This window comes from Spermophilus citellus (genome assembly GCF_964194105.1).
Source record: "Spermophilus citellus genome assembly, chromosome: 15".
NCBI lineage: Eukaryota > Metazoa > Chordata > Mammalia > Rodentia > Sciuridae > Spermophilus > Spermophilus citellus.
This window is the reverse complement of record NC_138195.1, coordinates 45857703-45877471: the sequence shown is the minus strand read 5'-3', so window position 1 is coordinate 45877471 and position 19769 is coordinate 45857703. Positions and strand designations below refer to the sequence as shown.

Sequence of the window (19769 nt, the reverse complement as noted above, 5' to 3'; positions counted from 1 at the left end):
TCTTTTAAGCATTTGCTCCCTAATCACCTGGTCTCTAGAAACCACCCATTTGTGTCCTGTCTCTGTGTACACCTCACGTAGATATTTCATATAAATGGAGTAATACAACATGTGTTCTCTTATGTCTGGCTTCTTTCATTTAACATCACGTTTTCAAGGTTTATTCATATTGTAGCATGTATCAGTACTTCACTCCTATTTATAGCTGAATAATAATCTATTATAAACAATTTGTGTATCCATTAATTTGCTGATGTACATTTGGACTGTTTCCCACTTTTAGCCACGTGAATAGAGCTTCTGGGAACATGCTTGTACGTGTGTTTGAGTTTCTTTTTCATTTCTTTTTGGGCACATAACTAGGAGTAGAATTGCTGGGTCATGTGGTAACTATGAACTTTTTGAGTAACTGCCAAAGTGTTTTTCACAGTGACTGAATCATTTTCCCTTTCTCGCATTGTATTTGGGTTTCAATTTCTGCACATCCTTGCCAGCAGTTGTTTTTTTCCCCATTATTTTGAGTATAGCCAGCCTAGTTGGTATGAATTGGTACCTCATTGTGGTTTTGATTTGCGTTTTCCTAAATGACTAGTGATGTTGAACATCTTCATGTGCTTTTTAGCCATTTGTAATATGTATTTATTTATCTATATTGTTACTTTCTTGAGAGCATCTGTTGATGCACAGTTTTTTCTTAAAATATTTATTTTTTTAGTTGTAGTTGAGCACAATACCTTTATTTTATTTATTTTTATGTGGTACTGAGGATCAAAACTAGGGAGACGAGTGCTCTACCACTGAGCCATAACCCCAACCCTGATGCACATTTTAATTTTGATGAAGTCAAATTTATCTCTTTTGTTGTATACACTTTTGGTGTCATAGCTAAGAATCCATTGGCAAATTCAATGTTATAAAAATTTAGTTTTATTTTTTTCCTAAGAGAAACTTTAGCTTTAGCTTTACTAATTTTAGGTCATTGATCCATTTTGAATTAATTTTTCTGTATAGTAGGGGTCTACTTTCACTCTTTTCCATGTGGATATTCACTTGTCCAAGCATCATTTGTTAAAGAGACTGTTCTTTCCCCATCGAATGGTCTTGCCACCTTATTGAAAATGAGTTGCTCATATTTGTATGGGTTTATTTCTGAGGTCTCAATTCTGTTCTAGCCATTTATTTTTTAATTTTTTCTTTGAGGTATTAGGGATTGAACCCAGTGGTGCTCTACCACTGAGCCACATCCCTACCCCTTTTATTAATATTTTTTTCTAAAATTTTTTTAATATGGACACAATATCTTTATTTTATTTATTTTTATGTGGTGCTGAGGATTGAACCCGGTGCCTCACATGTGTGAGGCAAGCACTGTGTTGCTGAGCTATAACCCCAGCCCTCCTAGCCCTTTTATTTTGAGACTGTCTTGCTCTATTGCTTGGGCTGGCCTTGAATGTACCTCAGCCTCCTGAGTAACTGGGATTCCAGGTGTGTGCCACTACATCTGGCACCATTTACTTTTGTATAAGCTGAATTTCTTGTTTTTATCCCTATGATTATAGGATCGTGGGGTTGATAGCTCCATTTTCCAGAATTCCAAGAAACTTCACCTAACTATTGGGATGTTGGTGCTTTTGAGTGAGCAAGAGATCCAGCAGACATGTGAGATGCTACAGCGCTGTAAGGAGGAGTTTATTAAGTGAGTGATCTGCAAGAGTGGGGAAGGGTGGTAAACCTGGGTTGGCTTCTTTTTGTTATCACAGACTTGTTTTTGGACTAGATGACATAGGAACAAGGTTTGTCAGCTCACTCATTTGTGGCACTTAACATTGGACTATCTCCACAATGAGACATTACTACAAACTTAATGGCTTGAAAGCACACAAATTTATTATCTGTGTGTCAGAGAACCTTTCTGAGTTTCACTGGGCTGAAGTGATGGTGTTGGCAGGGTTGTAGTTCTTTCTGGAGACTGTAGGTAATAATCTATTTCTTTGCCTTTAAAGGTCAGCTTCCAGAGGCTGCCTGCCATCCCTTTTTTTCATCTTCAACTTCAGTAGCATTGCATCTCTCTGACCCTTCTGTTGTCAAATCTCTCTCTGTGGCCACAGCAGGTTGTTGGCTTTAAGAACTCGTGTAATTTGATGAAACCTACCTAGGTAATCCAGGCTGATCACCCATATCAAGCTCCATAGCCTAAATCACATCTGTAAGATATTTATGGTAGTATATTTACAAATTACAGAGAATAGATGTGGGCATCTGTGGAGGGCTGTTATTCTGCCTACCACATTAGCTCAAACAGTACAGTAGCATTCTCTAGAAAAGTCTTTACTGTACTTTAGAACACTTTCTTTTCTTCCTTTTTTCCCCCCTTGAAACCAGGATTGAATCCAGGGGTGCTGTATCACTAAGCTTGTATTTTTTGTTTAGAGATAGAATCTTGGTAAGTTGCTGAGGCTGACTTGAAACTTGCTGTCCTCCTGCCTCAGCCTCCCTAGAATTATAAGTGTGTGGAACCATGCCTGGCTTCTTTTTATTATTTTTTGAGACATGTGTCTTATTGTGTTACCTAAAATGGCCTCAAACTCCCAAACCTCAAACCTCCTTTCTGAGCCTCCCGAGTAGCTGAAATTGTAGGTATGCACCACTGTGCCTGGCTCCTCAGTAGGTCCCCCCCTTTTCTTTTTTTAAAATATTTTTATTTTTTATTTTTAGTTATACGATGACAGTAGAATGTATTTTGGCAGAATATACATTCATAATTAGGTTCTATATAGATTTCCACTCTTTTGGTCCTACATGATACGGAGTTATCCTAGTTGTATATACAAATACAATACTAGGACAGTTATGTCCAGTTAATTCTACTTTCCTGTTCCCCTCCCCACTCCCTTTCCTATATCTCCCTTTGGCTAGTCCAGTGGATTTCTGTTATTCCCGTCTCTTACATCTCTTGTTTTTGTTAGCAACCACAAATCAGAGAGAACATTCACCCTTTGGTTTTTTGGGATTGTCTTATTTCACTTAGCATAACATTTTCCAGTTCTATCCATTTACCAGCAAATGCTATAATTTCATTCTTTTTATGGCTGAGTAATATTCCATTGTGTATATCTATTCATTCGTTGAAGGACACCTAGGTTATTCCCATAGCTTGGCTATTGTGAGTTTAGCTGCTATAAACATGGATATGGCTGTATCACTGTAGTATGCTGTTTTAAGTCCTTTGGGTATAGACTGAAGAATGGGATAACTGGGTCAAATGGTGGTTCTATTACAAGTTTTATGAGGAATCTCCATACTGCTTTCCAGAGTGGTTACACCAATTTGCTGTCCCACCAACAATGTATGAGAGTACCTTTCTTTTTTTTTTTTTTTTTTTTTGAGAGTACCTTTCTTCCCGTATCCTCTCCACACATTTTCTTCTTTTTCTATTTTTTTGGGGGTGGGGGGTACTGGGGATTGAACCCAGGGGTGCTTAACCATTAAACCACATCTCTGGCTTTTTTTATTTTTCGTTTTGAGACAGGGTCTCACTAAGTTGCTTAGGGCCTCGCTAAGTTACTGAGGCTGACTTTGAACTTGAGATTCTTCTCTCCTCAGCCTCTCCACTCACTGGGATTACAGGCATGTGCCACCATGCCTGGCTTTCTTCCTTTTTTAAAAGATGGAATCTGGTTATGTTGCCCAGGCTGGCCATAAATTCCTGGGCTAAAGTGATCCTTTTGCTTCAGCCTTTAAAGTAGATCAGACTACAGGTGTGCACCACTGCATCTGGTCATTTTTCGTTTTTTGAATTCCAAGTAATTTTATTTGAGTCAGTAAGGATATAAAATTGTTCAAGCAATTTGCTTTGATTCATGCAAAATTCTGGGGACAAAATTGTTCTTTTTCATACATGTGTAAAAATTTAATTTACACATGTATCTGATGTCACAGCTTTTTTTCAGAGAACATTCTCTTCCCCTCTCACTTCACTCCTTTTATTTAAGATGGAGGAAGAAGAGAAATTTGAAAGCTGACTTACTCAAGTAGATTTTAAAAATTTCATGATTATGTGCAGGTCTCACACTTTTCTAACATGATCTTGTAGAAATGACTTAAACTGTCTTGTTCTTCACTCATGATAGACATGTCTGTTTTTTTCACTATTTTGCCTAAAATTCAAAATAATTTGGTGTTCATCATTAGGTGTTTGCAGTTGTACTTGTACAAAATAAAACTTTGTGCTGTGTTTTGCAAAGCAGGACAGTTTTACCTGGTTGAAGTTCTAATACTTTAAAATATTCTCAGTTCAATTTTTGCTAAACTGAATTGAAAGCAGTTGTATTTTCTTGTCTGGCATTGGGATAATCCTACTAAGAAAAATATTAAAAGTAGATAAAATATTTTTTAGAGAGGAATTTGCTCTTCTTACCTGATGAAAATCAGGTCACAGGTTTTAATCACTGAAGGTTTATCCTAAGCTAGGTGAAGCTTTAGCTGAGTTTCTCCCTTTTGTATTTCTTAGCGCCTTTTGTGACTAAATGCCAAATCTGAGCCTTTAAGCATGTCTAAGTTGGTGTGCATGAGAATAAAGAGGAATCTTAATAGTTCCTAAGAATTTCTGACATGACAGGATAAAAACAGTAATTGTAGTTTTTCAAATTCAGCAAAGCTTTTGAAATAGGACAAAGTTACCCTGCCAAAAATCTGTGGTGCCTGCAAAAATTTGTTTGAAGATGCACTTTTCAAAAAGCTGGAAAGCTTTGAAACCAGAAAGTAAAATAAAGCAGCCATCTCTAACACTCTTTTTCTACCTTCCCCCTGCCAAATGTACTTGTTTAAAAAGTGTATAGTACAAAATTATTCTGAGAAAGAAGATGAGAATTAGAATTGGTTGTGGGAATGTTTAGAAGTCTTGTTTCCCTAAATGGAAGAGATATCTCCTTGAAGATAAAAATATTTGCATTTCTCAAATTACTGGAGATGTTGAACATTTTTTCTTATATTTTTGACCATTTATATTTCATCTGTGAAGTTCCTTTGCCCATTTATTGATTGGGTTATTTTATTTTTATTTTTATTTTTTTGCGTTATATTTTTTGAGTTCTTCATATTTCCTGGAGATGATGCTTTATCTGAGGTACAGGAGGCAAAGATTTTTACCCATTCTGTAGGCTCTTTCTTCATGCTCTTGATTGTTTACTGTGAAGAAGCTTTTTAGTTTGATGCCACCCCATTTATTGATTATCAATTTCACTTCTTGCACTTTAGGAGTCTTATTAAAGAAGTCAGTTCCTGAGCCAGTGTGCTGGAGTACTGCGCCTACCTTTTCTTCTGTCCTTGATTCACTTTGAGCTGAGTTTTGTGCAGGGTTGAGGTAGGGGTTAAATTTCATTCTACTACATATGGATTTCCAGTTTTGCCAGCATCACTTGTTGAAGAGGCTATCTTTTCTCCAATGTACATTATTGGTGCCTTTGTTTAGTATGAGGTAACTGTATTTTTGTGGATTTGTCTCTGTGTCTTCTGTTCCATTCCAGTGGTGGTCTTGCCTGTTTTGGTGCCAGTACCATGCTGGTTTTGTTACTGTAGCACTATTATATAATTTTAGGTTTTTGTTTTTTTCACTAAGGATTGTTTGGCTATTCTGGGCCTCTTGTTTTTAGCAATTAGAGAAATGAAAATTAAAACTACACTGAGATTTCACTCGACTCCAGTCAGAATGACAATTATCAAGAATACAAACAGCAATAAATGTTGGTGAGGATGTGGGGAAAAAGGTACACTTATACATTGCTCGTGGGACTGCAAATTCATGCAGCCATTCTGGAAAGCAGTATGGAGATTCCTCAAAAAATTAGAAATGGAACCACCATTTGCATTTCTCAAATTACTGGAGATGTTCAACATTTTTTCATAATTTTTTGGCCATTTATATTTCTTCTGTGAAGCACCTGTTCAGTTCCTTTGCTCACTTATTGATTGGGTTATTTGATTTTTTTTAGTGTTATATTTTTTGAGTTCTTCATATTTCCTGGTATACATCCAAAGGAGTTAAAAAATATCAACATACTACAGTGACATAGTCACATCAATGTTTATAGCAGCTCAATTCACGATAGCTAAGCTATGGAACCAACCTAGGTGCCCTTCAACAGATGAATGGATAAAGAAAATGTGACATGTAAACACAGTGGAATATTACTCAGCCATAAAGAAGAATAACTTTATGGCATTTGCCAGCAATGATCTGGAGACTTATCATGCTAAATGAAGTAAGCCAGTCCCAAAAAACCAAAGGTCAAATGTTTTCTCAAATAGGTGAAAGCTAACCCACAATAAGGGGGGACTGTGAGGGAAAGAATAGAAATGCAGTAGATTAGACAGTAGGGAATGGGGGGGAAGGGAAGGGGTTAAGCAAAGGAAAGCCATTGGAATGAATCTGACTTAGTTTCCCCATGTACATATATGAAAACAACACAGTGAATCCCACCACCATGTACATCCATAAGAATGGGACTCTAAATTGGGCTCCGGTACATGCCTTTAATCCCAGCGGCTCAGAAGGCTGAGACAGGAGGATTGTGAGTTCAAAGCTAGCCTCAGCAATGGTGAGGCACTAAGCAACTCAGTGAGACCCTGTCTCTAAATAAAATACAAAATAGGGCTGGGGATGTGGCTCAGTGGTCGAGTGTCCCTGAGTTCAATCCCTGGTACCAAAAAAAAAGATATATTCCATGCTTATATAATCATACCAAAATGAATTCATATATAACTAAAAAGAACCAATAAAAAATAAATAAAAAGTACTTTTATTAAAGTCCTGGTAAGTAAATAATTTCATCTGACTTTTTTCCCTTTATTCTTGCTCTTTGACCTTAATATTTTCACTTAGTATATTTAGAAAAAATATCAGTACATCATGCTATTTCTAAGCTGCACACTTTATAATGCAATTTAACTGTGAAAAGGAAAACATTGAAACTAAATAGACTAGTGCATAATTTGCTGTAGCTTAATATTATGGCATTTTAAATTGGAGTATTAAAATAAATGTGGCTTATATTGGAATTTGAGTACAACTACTGTGCTATCTAGGTATTTTAAAGAAATGGGTAGTTAGTTGTGTATGTTTAAATTGGGGGCAGTAGCTTTTAAATTTAAAGGATGCTATCTAAGCAGGAACAGGATTTTCATTTCAGTTGTTAGGCTACGGGCTCATGTAGCTATATAGATTTTGAATAAATTATTCAGTGTTTAGCAAAGCTGAAGCTTTAAATGTGTCCCTTGTGACTTTTCTTTGTGAGCTGTGGGATGGAAACAGCACAGTAGCTCTGAGTATATAGCCTGACACATGTGTAGCACACTTCTTTTAGCTCCTTTGTCACCCTACTTGTGCCTAAGTGTTCTCTAATAGCCTTGAGTCCAACCATATAAGTTTAAAAGGGACAAGAAAGAGGAGAAATGAGAAGTTATATGAACAAATGTGAATTCATGATTATTATTTTTTAAAATATTTTTTAGTTGTCAGTGGACCTTTATTTATAGGCAGTGTTGAGAATTGAACCCAGTGCCTCACACATGCTAGGTAAGCCTCTATTACTGAGCCACAACCCCAGCCCTCCATTTTGTTTGCTTATTTTTATGTGGTGCTAAGGATCAAACCCAGTGCCTCACATGTGTAAGGCAAGAACTCTGCCACTGAGCCCCAGCCCCTTAATTCATGATTATTGCCTCAGGTGTCATTCAGTTGAAAACTTGAATAGTTTGGCCACAAGACAAAGAACATTCGTCAGGCAAACCATTGGGTTTCTCTCCTGCTCTTTCATGTTCTTGATATGTCTTAGGAGAAGGGTGCAAGAGTTTTTGGTTCTTCTCTAAAGCAGGAGGCTTTGGATCCTGCTTGTTTATAGTGAGGACATATACACAAAGGAATTGTTAAAGTCAAGGGAATGGGGATGTAGCTCAGGTGTGCTTAGCATGTCTAAAGACCTAGGCTCAGTTCCCAGCTAACTTCTTTTAGCTCCTAAAAACCAAAAACCAGCCAGTCAACCAACCAACCAGCAAAAATAGGTAAAATCAGAGAGATCAGAAACTGTAAGGATAGAATTGGTGGAAAATTCTACCTGAAAATCACGGTAAGATAGTAATTGTATTTACTCAAACTAAATTTAGTCTACTCAAACTAAATTTTAAAAAGAGACACACTGATTTTGTTACAGTTGTTACCAGATAAAAAGCAGTATAACAATTTTGTAGAACAGTTCAACTTCAGGGCTGCAGAAGCCCAGAGTACAGTTTACTGACCCAAAAAGAAAGAACTTGGAGGATTCAACAGAAAGGATTTGGATATTTTATTACTCAGGAGCTCTTAGCAGCAGGAGGCCAGGGTACAATGTGGGCTGCACACTTAACAAACAGCAGGAGGAATAGATAGAGGACAGGTTGCGTGCCAGCTGAACATTTGGAACTCTTCAGAGTTCACGACTTTACCTCACACCCAAGGTTGTTCTGCTTTGATTCTCACCTAAAGATTGGAGACAAGGGAGGTGGTCAGCTGGAACTCCTGGAAATTGAAGATATAACATTACATATAATATAATTAAGAACATTTTAGTGAGAAACAGAATGTTATGGTACTTTTTGGTGATCTAACTATGCAAGGTTAGAGTTTCAAAAACATAAGTGAAGCTGGAATCCCATGGCATGTGCTTGTGGTCTCAGATTTTCAGGAGGATTGCTTTTGGTCCTGGAGTTTAGGTCCAACAAGACTTTAGCTCTAAAAAAAAATGGTGTGTGTGTGTATTGGAATGGAGATGTACTGTATTATTGATGGTCTGAGATGAGCTTGGCTTGTGTTTTGAAGTACCCAGCTTCATACATATCTATAATCTCAGCTACTTGGAAGGCTGAGGTAGGAGGATTGCAAGTTTGAGGCCAGCCTCAGCAATTTAGTGAGACCTTGTCTCAAAATAAATAAAAAGGGATGGGAAGGTAGTTCAGTGGTAGGTAGCCCCTGGTTGAATCCCCAGTACAAAAACAGAAACAAACAAACAAACAAAATCTGGTTACAGGATACAAATGATCAAGGCCATAAAATTTCTCTTAATCAGGTATCTGCCTATAATAGTTGAGTTATTTAATTTACTGAAAAAATTTCTGTCTCACAGTAACCTGGCCTTAAAGTTTCAAGTGAATCCTTACCCAAATTAGGACGCATGGGCTGCAGAGAGCATCCCTATGTCCTGGATTCAGTATCAAGAGAACTTTTTAGTATTTTGGAATTGTCTTTTGATGGATCCTAACATCCTTTTGTCTTTGAAGCTAGTACCACTTTCTTTTTTGAGTCGGGATCTCTGTATTGTCTGTGGTAGCTTCAAACTTGCTATCTTCCTGCCTCAGCCTCCCAAGAAGCTGGAATTATAGGAGTGCACCTGTGCACATCCACTGCTCAATACACATTTTTTCCTATAAGTACATTCTTTTCAAAATTGACCAGATTGGGCTGGGGCTGGGGCTCAGTGGCAGAGTGCTTAACTTGCACATGTGAGGCAGTGGGTTCGATCCTCAGCACCACATAAAAATAAATAAATAAAATAAAGGTATTGGGTTCATCTATAACTAAAAATAGTTTTAAAAAATTGACCAGATCACCTTCCCTCTTGATGGGAGAATTTTCATCTCATGTATTTATTAAGCACCTGTTTCATGGAAGGCATTATGCCAGGAATAGGGGGATACGGGGATGGACAAGATGGGGCCTAGCTTCCTGGGTCTTGGGGGGAAGCTCTGAGGTGATTTTTAGTTAGGTTTCAGTTTGGCACAACAAGGACTTTTCTACTTGAATTAAATGCCTGTTTATGGAATCTGGGAAGAAAATAGGATGGTGGGGTTTTATATAACTTAAAATGAATACATGTTAATTTTTGGAAAACTAAAAATTATAAACAACAGTAAAACATCACTTTTATCTTACCATCTAGTAAGATTGTCTAGTAGCGTCTGTTTTGGGGTGAAATGAAGTTTTCCAGGTGTGCTCCCGATGGTCCTTTGTTTCTAGAGCTCCTTTTTTTAGGGTCTCTCTGTTTTCTCTAGCCTTTTGCTTCATTTTTACTAGCCATTGGTGATCTTTATCTTGGAACCATTATTTTATCAGGGATTGCAAATGGCTATTTCCCAATCTTGTTATTCCTTCTGCATTTATTGGAATTCTTTTTTTTTTTTAATTTTTTTTTTAAAGAGTGAGAGAGAGTGAGTGAGAGAGGGGGGAGAGAGAGAGAGAGAGAGAGAATTTTTTAATATTTATTTTTTAGTTCTCGGCGGACACAACATCTTTGTTGGTATGTGGTGCTGAGGGTCGAACCCGGGCCGCACGCATGCCAGACGAGCGCGCTACTGCTTGAGCCACATCCCCAGCCCTATTGGAATTCTTTTGTAAAGGAAAACTTTGGTCATCAGCTCTGGTTGATTTTATAGCTGAATTCATAGAATGCTTCCTAGAATGGGCTCCTAGAAATGGAATTGCTTTAGCAAAGGTTTTCTATTCTTGAAGGCTTTTCATAAATATTGCTGCACTGCTTCTAGAGATATGATGGCAGTTTACACACTCCCATGGTTACATGAGTAAAGGATGGTTTGTAAATTGGAGAACTCATGGAGAGAGATGCACCCCTAAGAGATGGGCCAACACAGTAAATGTCTCTGCCACTCAGAGCTGCCATCCCTTGGCCTTTTCCCTTGAAGAGTACTAACAAATGGAAATTGGGATAAATATAGGGGGATACTGGAAATGCTTTCCTGTGTTTTCCAGGTGTGTGCATTTATTTTGAAAGTAGAAGGACAATTAGATAATATCAATAGAAAAAAAGAGAGATTTTATTGTAATATTGGACTTTATTAACTGTTTCAAAATATAATAGCCCTGTTAGCTGAAACATTTATAACTCTAATTTTTTTTTTCAGTGACATTTCTGGGGGCAAACCATTGGAAGTAGAAATGGCCGGAATAGAATACATGAATGATGATCCTGGCATGGTGGATGTTCTTTATGCCAAAGTCCATATGAAAGATGGCTCCAACAGGTATATTTCTGGAATATTTATTTATTTCAATTGAGAGGTACCTAAATGCATCCCTTGGAGTTCATTTGTTTTGACTCTTCCTTTTTAGGATCTAATGTACTATTTTCAGGAGTATTGCAATTCCTCCTCTTCCTCAGTAAGCTAACATCTTATATGTTATTTGAATAGTGTGTGTTGGTAGTAAGTCAAATTTTTGTGGAACTCAGGGCTTCCTTTGTTTTTTCCAGAATAATAGGCAGGAAGGATGGCCTTTTGGGATGGGTGTTTCAGATGTGACGCAATGCAGATGTAGTGAATACCAGCACAAAATGGGATGAAAGTTTTATTAGTATCACATGATTATTAAGATTAAATTAGTCTATAGAAAGTGTTTAAAACAGTGTTTAGTGCATACCAACATTATCAAAACATTGAAAAATGTTTACTATTGTTAATTTTTGTTATTATCACGTGTAGGTCCTTCCTATGAATTCTGTTTGAAATACAGACTATTCTGACTAGCCTAGGCATCCACAGCTGTTTCCAAAGGCATCACAATATATTAGTTGATTCAAGGCCTTTGGTGAGCAGAGAAGCCCACCTTGAATTGGAAGTTTGTTTTTGTGTGGTCTTTTCAGTTAGGGGAGGGTAGAAAATGGTTCACATTGAACCGGAAATCCTCTGGAGAAAATCTAGGTAGGCTCCCAAATTTATTTGCTTTCTTTTTCAAAAAAATTTTTTTGAAATAAACTTTACAATTTATTAGTAGGTATAGGTAAAGAAACACAATTTTCTGAAACCAAAATTACAAACAGCTTACTGACATATGTACCTTAATCTGTTTGAGTGCAGACCCAAAATATGTCCTTCTCCAGCCCTACACTATGAAGTATAAACAAGGCTCTACCCTGTGACACAGAAGTTCTACTTAGTGTTGTTAATATTGAAAACTAAATATAATGGGCAAAGGCTTTCTATTTTTCTAAGGAATCACTGAGTTCCAGAAACAAATATAACCACAAATGACTCTTTGCTAAGGTGCCTTAGTATGACAGTGTTTTTAGTGAATTTGTGTAGATCTACTCTGGCTTCCCAACTCCACATGAAACTGATTTTCCATACCTAGTACATATGTGGGCAGATTGCGCTCTCCCTGAAAAACCCTTACTATCGCCACTGTGTCCTTTCTGGAAAATTTATGCAAATGCATATTTTCCATTTAAAAAATTTTTTTTTTTTTTAGTTATACATGGACACAATATCTTTATTTTGTTTATTTATTTTTATGTGGTGTTGAGGATTGAACCCAGTGCCTCACACGTGAAAGGCCAGCACTCTACCGCTGAGCCACAACCCCAGCCCTCTAATTTTAATAATTACTATTTATCACTCTATTATATGTCAGATCCATAATAAGTTCTTTACCACATTATTTTAAATCTTTTAACCATTTGATTTGTTAATTTGTAATTATGATATCTTCATATTACTTCATATTATAAGCATTTATTTTCTATTCCAGATTTTTATTTTGCATTTGCCTATTAGAAATTTTGAAAGCTGAAATATTTTTCAGTTTTGTTTAACTGAGTCACTCTCTTATCCTTTGGACTGACTTTGACCTCTCAGTTTAAAGCCTGTGCACCTCTTCATCCTGAATTTGGTGATAAAATCACAGTGAGCATCATGGGCTTTTGTGTTATCATTTCATAGGTTAGGACATTTTGTAGCCTTTGAATCATTGTAGTAACATTCATTGCCCCCCCATTTCAATTCAGTACAGAAAAACTCCAGTTTAGCTCTTAGATTTTGACTAGTTTTCTTTGCTATACCCTTTTATTTTAGATTCAGTTTAGCATTTCCTTTAATATACTGACTCAGTTCTCTTTTAAATTGGGCCTTTTCCATTTTTAAGTGTTACCTAAAGATTGGTTTCTTTTTTTTTGAAGAAGTTTGTAACTCTCTATTCTCTACCTGATTTTTTTTCTTGTTTTATAAATTCTTACATTGAAATCTCCCCTCCTCACAAACAAACTGAGTACTTCCAGAAGTGTTGATACTCTCTCCCTAATCCCAAGAATCCATCATTGTATTCTGCTTTTCGTTAGCCAGCTACATGAAGCTTCCTTGTGTATCTCCAAACCTGAGGATGTCTGTTGTTGCCAAAAGATGCTTCCAGTCTTTATCTTCCATAATATCTTGGCAGCATTTGTCACTATAGATCCTTTTTAAAATACTCTGTTTCCTTGACTTATCTGCTGTCATGCTTTTTCTGGTACTCCTTTCAGTTCTCTGTTTGGTGTCCATGTGTCTATCTTGGTTTTCTTCTCATCCCATTCTGTACTCCCTTCAGGACACATTTCTAGGTATTCTTGGTGGTTCAGAGCTTCCAGCTATTCTGTCTTTTGTGTGGTTCTATCTCAGAATCTCTTATAAGGTGAAGACAAATGTTGAGGCTGGAGTATCCATTTCTGCGATGGCTGGTGTTCCTTGTGGCGGTTGCCTAGTTGTTTCTCACCTCCTAGGCTTTTCCATAGACTGCAGTTTCAGAGAGTCAGTCCATGATTGGCGACTTCATAGCTTGCCTGAGGTGAGGCAGAACATGAGGACAGAAGGACACTGCGGAGGAAAGTTGCTCAAGCCATGGCAACCAGGAAACAGTGAGATCGGTTTTTTGCTTTCTCCTATCTTCATTTGAATTGATAATCTCAAGTATCTCTTTTCTCAGTTTAGTTGAGGGAAGATGGGGAAAGTGGTATAAAATGGGTATAGAATCTATTTTTTGTGTGTGTTCTATGGTAGATTTTTCTTTTCCTGGATACCTGGCATGTGCCTGAAAGGCATGATAATGACCCTACCTTAAAAAACAGAGCACATATTTTTTTCTTACTATCATATTGTATACTAGGATATCCCCAAACATTTTTTTTAATATTTATTTATTTTTTAGCTTTCGGCGGACACAACATCTTTGTTTGTATATGGTGCTGAGGATCGAACCTGGGCCGCACGCATGCAAGGCAAGCACGCTGCCGCTTGAGCCACATCCCCAGCCCCAATCCCAAACATTTTGACCAGAGATTTTGATATCTGCTCTGGATCATTTACTTTGTGTTTAAGTCATAGCTATCTAAATGTCTTCCAGTACTGTAGATCTATGAATGGGGTAGTTTTTTTTTTTTTTTTTTCAATTTGTGAACAGAAACAGTGAATGATCTAAGATTGCGGTTGTCAAACTTTTGTGTAACTCTTAACAATTATTAGAACTCACCTAGCACGTGTGAAGCACTGGGTTCAATCCTTAGCACCACATTAAAATAAATAAATAAAAATCAAGTCATTATGTCCATCTACAACTATGGAAGGACATTTTTTTTTAAAGTGTATGATTTAATGGTATTTGGTACAGTTTACAACCATTATCGCTATCTAGGACCAGAACATTTTTATTACCTCAAAAGGAAATCTCATATTCATTAAATGTAATGTCTCTCTATCCTCCAGCCTCCTGGCAACTGCTAGTCTGTCTGTCCCTATAGGTTTGCCTAGTCTAGGTGTTTCTATAAATAGAATCCTACAATGTGTGATGTTTTGTGTTTGGCTTCTTTCTTTTAGCATATTTTTTCAGTGCTGGGTATTAAACCCAGGGCCTCATGCATGCTAGACATGCTACTGAGCTATGTCTCAGCCCGCAGGATGTTTTTAAGATTCATGTGTATCATGTATCAGTACTTCACTCCTTTTTGTGTCTGTATAATGCCTTATTTGTTAATAGCAGTCAAGCCAGGATATCTGCCTAAATCCCAACTGACTGGGTTTGGTCACTCACCCACATAAGAAATAAGCAAATGATATAAAAAGGAAAAATGAATTTAATGCAGTTTGCTCAGAAAAGCAGAAGCAACTCGTGTCTCTCTGTGGGTTCTATAGAAGCATTACAATTTATAGAAACAAAAGCCAGGAGAGGCTGTGCTAGCCAGAGAACATGCCATAATTCCTGTTTTCTTGGTGCTCACCTGGGCTAGGTAGTAGCTTTTCAGTTTTCATTCTCAGAATGAGGATGTTCAGAGAAAAAATAACTTTTGCCAGGAAGTTGAGGGAAAAAACAACTTAGTGCTTTTAATTTTAATGAGGCCCAGGTAGACTTTATATGGAGATATACTATGTTTTCTATACCCATTTATCATTTGGTGTACATGTAGATTGTTTTTACCTTCTGACTATTGTGGATTATGCTGTTTTCAGTTCTTTGGGACTGACATTTTTTCTTTTTTTTTTAAACTTTATTTATTTTTTTATTTGGTGCTGAGGATCAAACCCAGTGCCTTGCACATGCAAGGCAAGCACTCTACCACTGAGCCATAATTCCAGCCCTGATTGACTTTTAAATTAAATGTATTAAAATCATTGACTTTTATATCCTTTATTAATTTGTTAGCAGGACATCATAGCCACTTAGAATGACCTTTGTTCACTTGTTTTCATATATTCTGTGATGGGACTTATTTAATTCTTGTCGGTGCTTTTGTTGGTACTGTTGTTAGAGTGCATGGCTTCTGGGAAACGATAACTTAATTTTTCATTAGCATTTACTGTTGTCTGGCACTAAAATCATATTATCAGGCCTCAAGTGTAGCTCAGTGGTGGAACGCATACTTAGCATGCATGTGATCCTGGGTTTGATTTACAGCACTGCATGTGCATGTGCATGTGCATGCATACACACACAAAATCATATGTATTTTGTCTTTGCAGCATGTGTGTAAGATAAGTGCTATTAGGCAGCTATGCACTTTTTTCTTACTGTTGTAAAACGAAAGTCTGTGCTGTGGCCATTCATTCAACATGAACAAAATAGTGATTTTTTTCTAAAATAGGACTTTACTTCTGTTTTAATATACATGTGGCAGAGACTCCACAGTTTTGGTCTACCCAGTTTTTGGTGGCTCCCAAGAGAGAAAAAGAGTGGTCACTGGGAAAGAATTGATGAAGTTATTACCTTGATTGTTTCCATTGGACATGTTTACCTTCTGCTTTAGAGGTTAAACCCTGAGTGGTATAGATCTCCAAGCACAGAGAATAATTGGTTTGAGATTGGAAGAATATAAGAGCTATAGAAAACTCGATGTCTTTTGAAGACAGTGCTCAGACTTAATTTGTCATCATATTAATGGAGAGCTAAGGGCTGAGAAGGTGAATCCACCCTTTATTTTCCTGTTGTCAAGGCTTTGTAAGTTAAAAAGGTGAAATACCTGCTGAATCTACTAGCGGGATCAACCAATCACATTTTTGAGTAATTCCCAGCTCTTTTTATTGCTGTATTTTGTCTCTTATATTGTCTGTTTCTCTTCATAGGCAGAGCCATGTTTGTATTATTTCAAGAAGATTTGTAAATTTCTCCTTCCAAATCATGATTTTCAAAGAATTACCTTTTTTTTTTTAAGAGAGAGAGAGAATTTTTTTAATATTTATTTTTTAGTTTTCGGCAGACACAACATCATTGTTTGTATGTGGTGCTGAGGATCGAATCCGGGCCGCACGCATGCCAGGCGAGCGCGCTACCACTTGAGCTACATCCCCAGCCCAAAGACTTACCTTTTATTTAATTCAATTTAAAAGCTGAAATGCCTTCCTTGCACAAGGTATTTTGTAAGGCTATGCCAGTTGATAGAGAAGTAAGACATGACCCCTTTTTAAAGGTTCATTCAGCCTTGTATGCTGCTTTGTGTGAAGAGACACAGCTCAGTACAAGAGGCACGGGGGACAGAGCATGTTATAATAAAAATACACACAGTCAATCTCCTGCGTATGCTTTCATATATTATAAATGCAAGGGTCCCTTAAAACGATTGAATGTAAAGTACCTGACTCTTAAAAGGATGGGGCCATTTAGATCAGATTTTCTCCTGGAAACAGCTGAGACGGTGGACCTACTGTTATTGATGCATCCTTGGATTTGGTAAGGCACAACCAGGTTAAGAATTTAAGGAGCTAGGGCTGGGGATGTGGCTCAACTGGTAGCGCGCTCGCCTGGAGTGCGTGCGGCCCGGGTTTGATCCTCAGCACCACATACCAACAAAGATGTTGTGTCCGCCGAGAACTAAAAAATAAATATTAAAAATAAAATTCTCTTCTCTCTCTCTCTCTCTCTCTCTCTCTCTCTCTATCTATCTATCTATCTATCTTAAAAAAAAAAAAGAATTTAAGGAGCTAGAAGCCTTTTACTCAGTACCTACTAGTCAGTTTTTAGACTTTAGATGCTGAATACAGTGGCTGTTCTGTCATTCTTTGAAGCCCATACCCCCTTGTCCCTCTAGAAGAATGGTTTCCACACTTCTCACTTAGATCATGCAGCCAACCCATCAGTGTTTTCCTTCTTCCCCCTCACAATTTACCTGTTTTCACATCTTCTACCCTACTTGATTTCATTATTATTATTATTATTATTATTTTTAAAGAAAAGCACACATTTCGTCTGATGAACCTAATTCCTTTACTTACTCTTCTGACCCCATTCCTTCTTCACTCCTCAGAGACCTGGCACCATCAGTTAATCCACTGATTAGGTCACACCTCTCAAAATCTAATCATTCACCTATGGAAATTCTTGCATTGTCTCACACATGAGCTTTTGGGGGACACCTCATATCTAAACTGTAACATTAGCAGCAGTCCAAATCAGAGATGGAAGTCTAACTCAGTGATAGAACGCTTACCTAGTATACACAGGGCTCTGAGTTCTATTCCTAGCTTCACTAAAAACCAAAAACCAAACCAAAACAAAAAACCCTCAGGTTGATGGGAAGTAAACTGCAAAACATCTATAGAATAGAGAATACTATGGATTAACTAAATATTATCTTAGAAGAATGTTAACTGTAGAGTGTTAAATAATAAAAGCAGATTACAAAATTATTTGTACATTCATGTGTTCCCCTCAAAAGTGGGAAGAGAGAGAAAGAGGGAAAAAAATTAAAAATAATGTTGGATCAGGCACAGTGTCATGTGGCTGTAGTCTTAGCTACTCAGGAGGCTTAGGTAGGAGGTGAGAGAAAGGACGGCTTCAAGTCAACCTGAGTAACAAAGCGAGACCCCATCTCTGAATGAATGCATACATAACCACATATAATGTTGGGTAGCAGGCAAATGTTATTTGGGTATACTTGATACACTTGGTGCTGGGGATTGAACCCAGGGGCTTGTGCATGTGAGGCAGGCACTCTACCAATTGAGCTATGTCCCCAGCCCTACCTGAAGGATTTTATGTTGTTTATTTCATTACCAGAGTCTACTTTATAGTCTTATAAAAAATAAAAACAAAAACAAAAATTTTTGGTATTTTAATAGACTGTAGATTTATTGATAACAGATTATGTTTACTTAGTTTTTTTGAAATTCTTGTAGTGGCAAACATATTGGCTGTATATAATAGGCATTTAGGAAGTACTAATCAAATAAAACTGAATTAAATTGAAGGGAAAAAGCCAAACCAAAGGCTGGACTTTAGGGAGTCAGTGAACATTCGCAGAATATTCCATATCTGTAAAGATGACTCTGGATGCTTGTGCTATGTGGCACTTACAGCCTTAAATGAAGAGCTTAAATTTAATGTATTTATACTTGTCATCTGTTTTCATGCCCAAATCACTACAGAATAAAGCTGCTTAAGAATAATTATTGTCATAGCAACTCTATTATTTTTAATTTGCTTATAAAGAAGCAGAGGCATAGGAATCTTTAAGACTTATTCATAGTCAATCAGGAAAGGATCATTGAAGTAAGATTGAAAGAATATACTGTCAGAAATATAGTGACATGTTGTCAAATATAGCATCCATAGTATCAACCCCAAATTTAGTGATTATGCCCAAGTACCCTTATGTTCTTTTAATAGCACTCCAAAATATTTGGCATTGATGAATTCGCACATTCAACTGTTTATTGAGCACCAGTGATGTGTCAATTACACATTAATCTTTATGCAGTAATAAAGTAGTGCATGTGGAAAAAAGAGCCCACCTTCATGGAGCACAGTGAGGTAATAACAGAGCTCACCAGTCACCAGAGATGGATCCTGGTTCCTCAGTTACTGACTTTGAGCAGCACAGCCTGGCTGTGCATCATTTCCTCCTATTTAAGAACAGCAGGTTTTATAGGACTTTAGTCCTTTAAAAAATTCTGAGTCAATAAATTGGCAGAAATCCTAATTCTCTGAAAGACAAAGCTGGAATCTCATATCTTTCAGTTAGTCTATTCAGTTATTTCATGTTTTGTGTAGTTGACTTGCTTTCCACCTTAAGTTGAGGCATCATTCTGTCATGGTTGTAATTGAGGTAGGTTTTGAAGTGCATGGTTATATCCAGACTTATGCTGAGTGTTTAGAAGTATTTCCAGATTTTATGGTTCTCTGGTGGTGTGAGTTAATCAGGAACTTGGTGTATTTTTTGTGGTACTGGTGATGGAATCCAGGACTTGGCACATCCAGTGTTCTACCACTGAGCTACATCCCCTGCCCAATTAGAAACTTTAAAACCCAGTGTATCTTATTTGTTCTTCTGATTATATAACTTAACCACCACACATGAACACTTGTGTTTATGAGGTTGTGTTTTCCTTTTTATGCTTTTCTGCATTTTCCTTAATGAACATTTATTGTTATTATTATTAATGTTGTTATTACTACTACTGCTAGTGGAGATTGAACCCAGAGTTGTTCTACCACC

At 37.1% G+C, this 19769-nt stretch overlaps 1 protein-coding gene across 4 annotated transcripts in view; it reads left to right on the top strand.

Moving 5' to 3' along the window:
* Positions 1-19769, top strand: part of ASCC1 (activating signal cointegrator 1 complex subunit 1) — a 93903-nt gene that overhangs the window by 35464 nt on the left and 38670 nt on the right. For all 4 annotated transcript variants that reach the window (XM_081268454.1, XM_081268457.1, XM_081268455.1 and 1 more), the window contains 2 exons: positions 1560-1696; positions 10948-11067. In XM_081268454.1, the coding sequence (XP_081124580.1) occupies positions 1560-1696; positions 10948-11067 (257 nt within the window). The remainder of the gene's footprint in view (positions 1-1559; positions 1697-10947; positions 11068-19769) is intronic.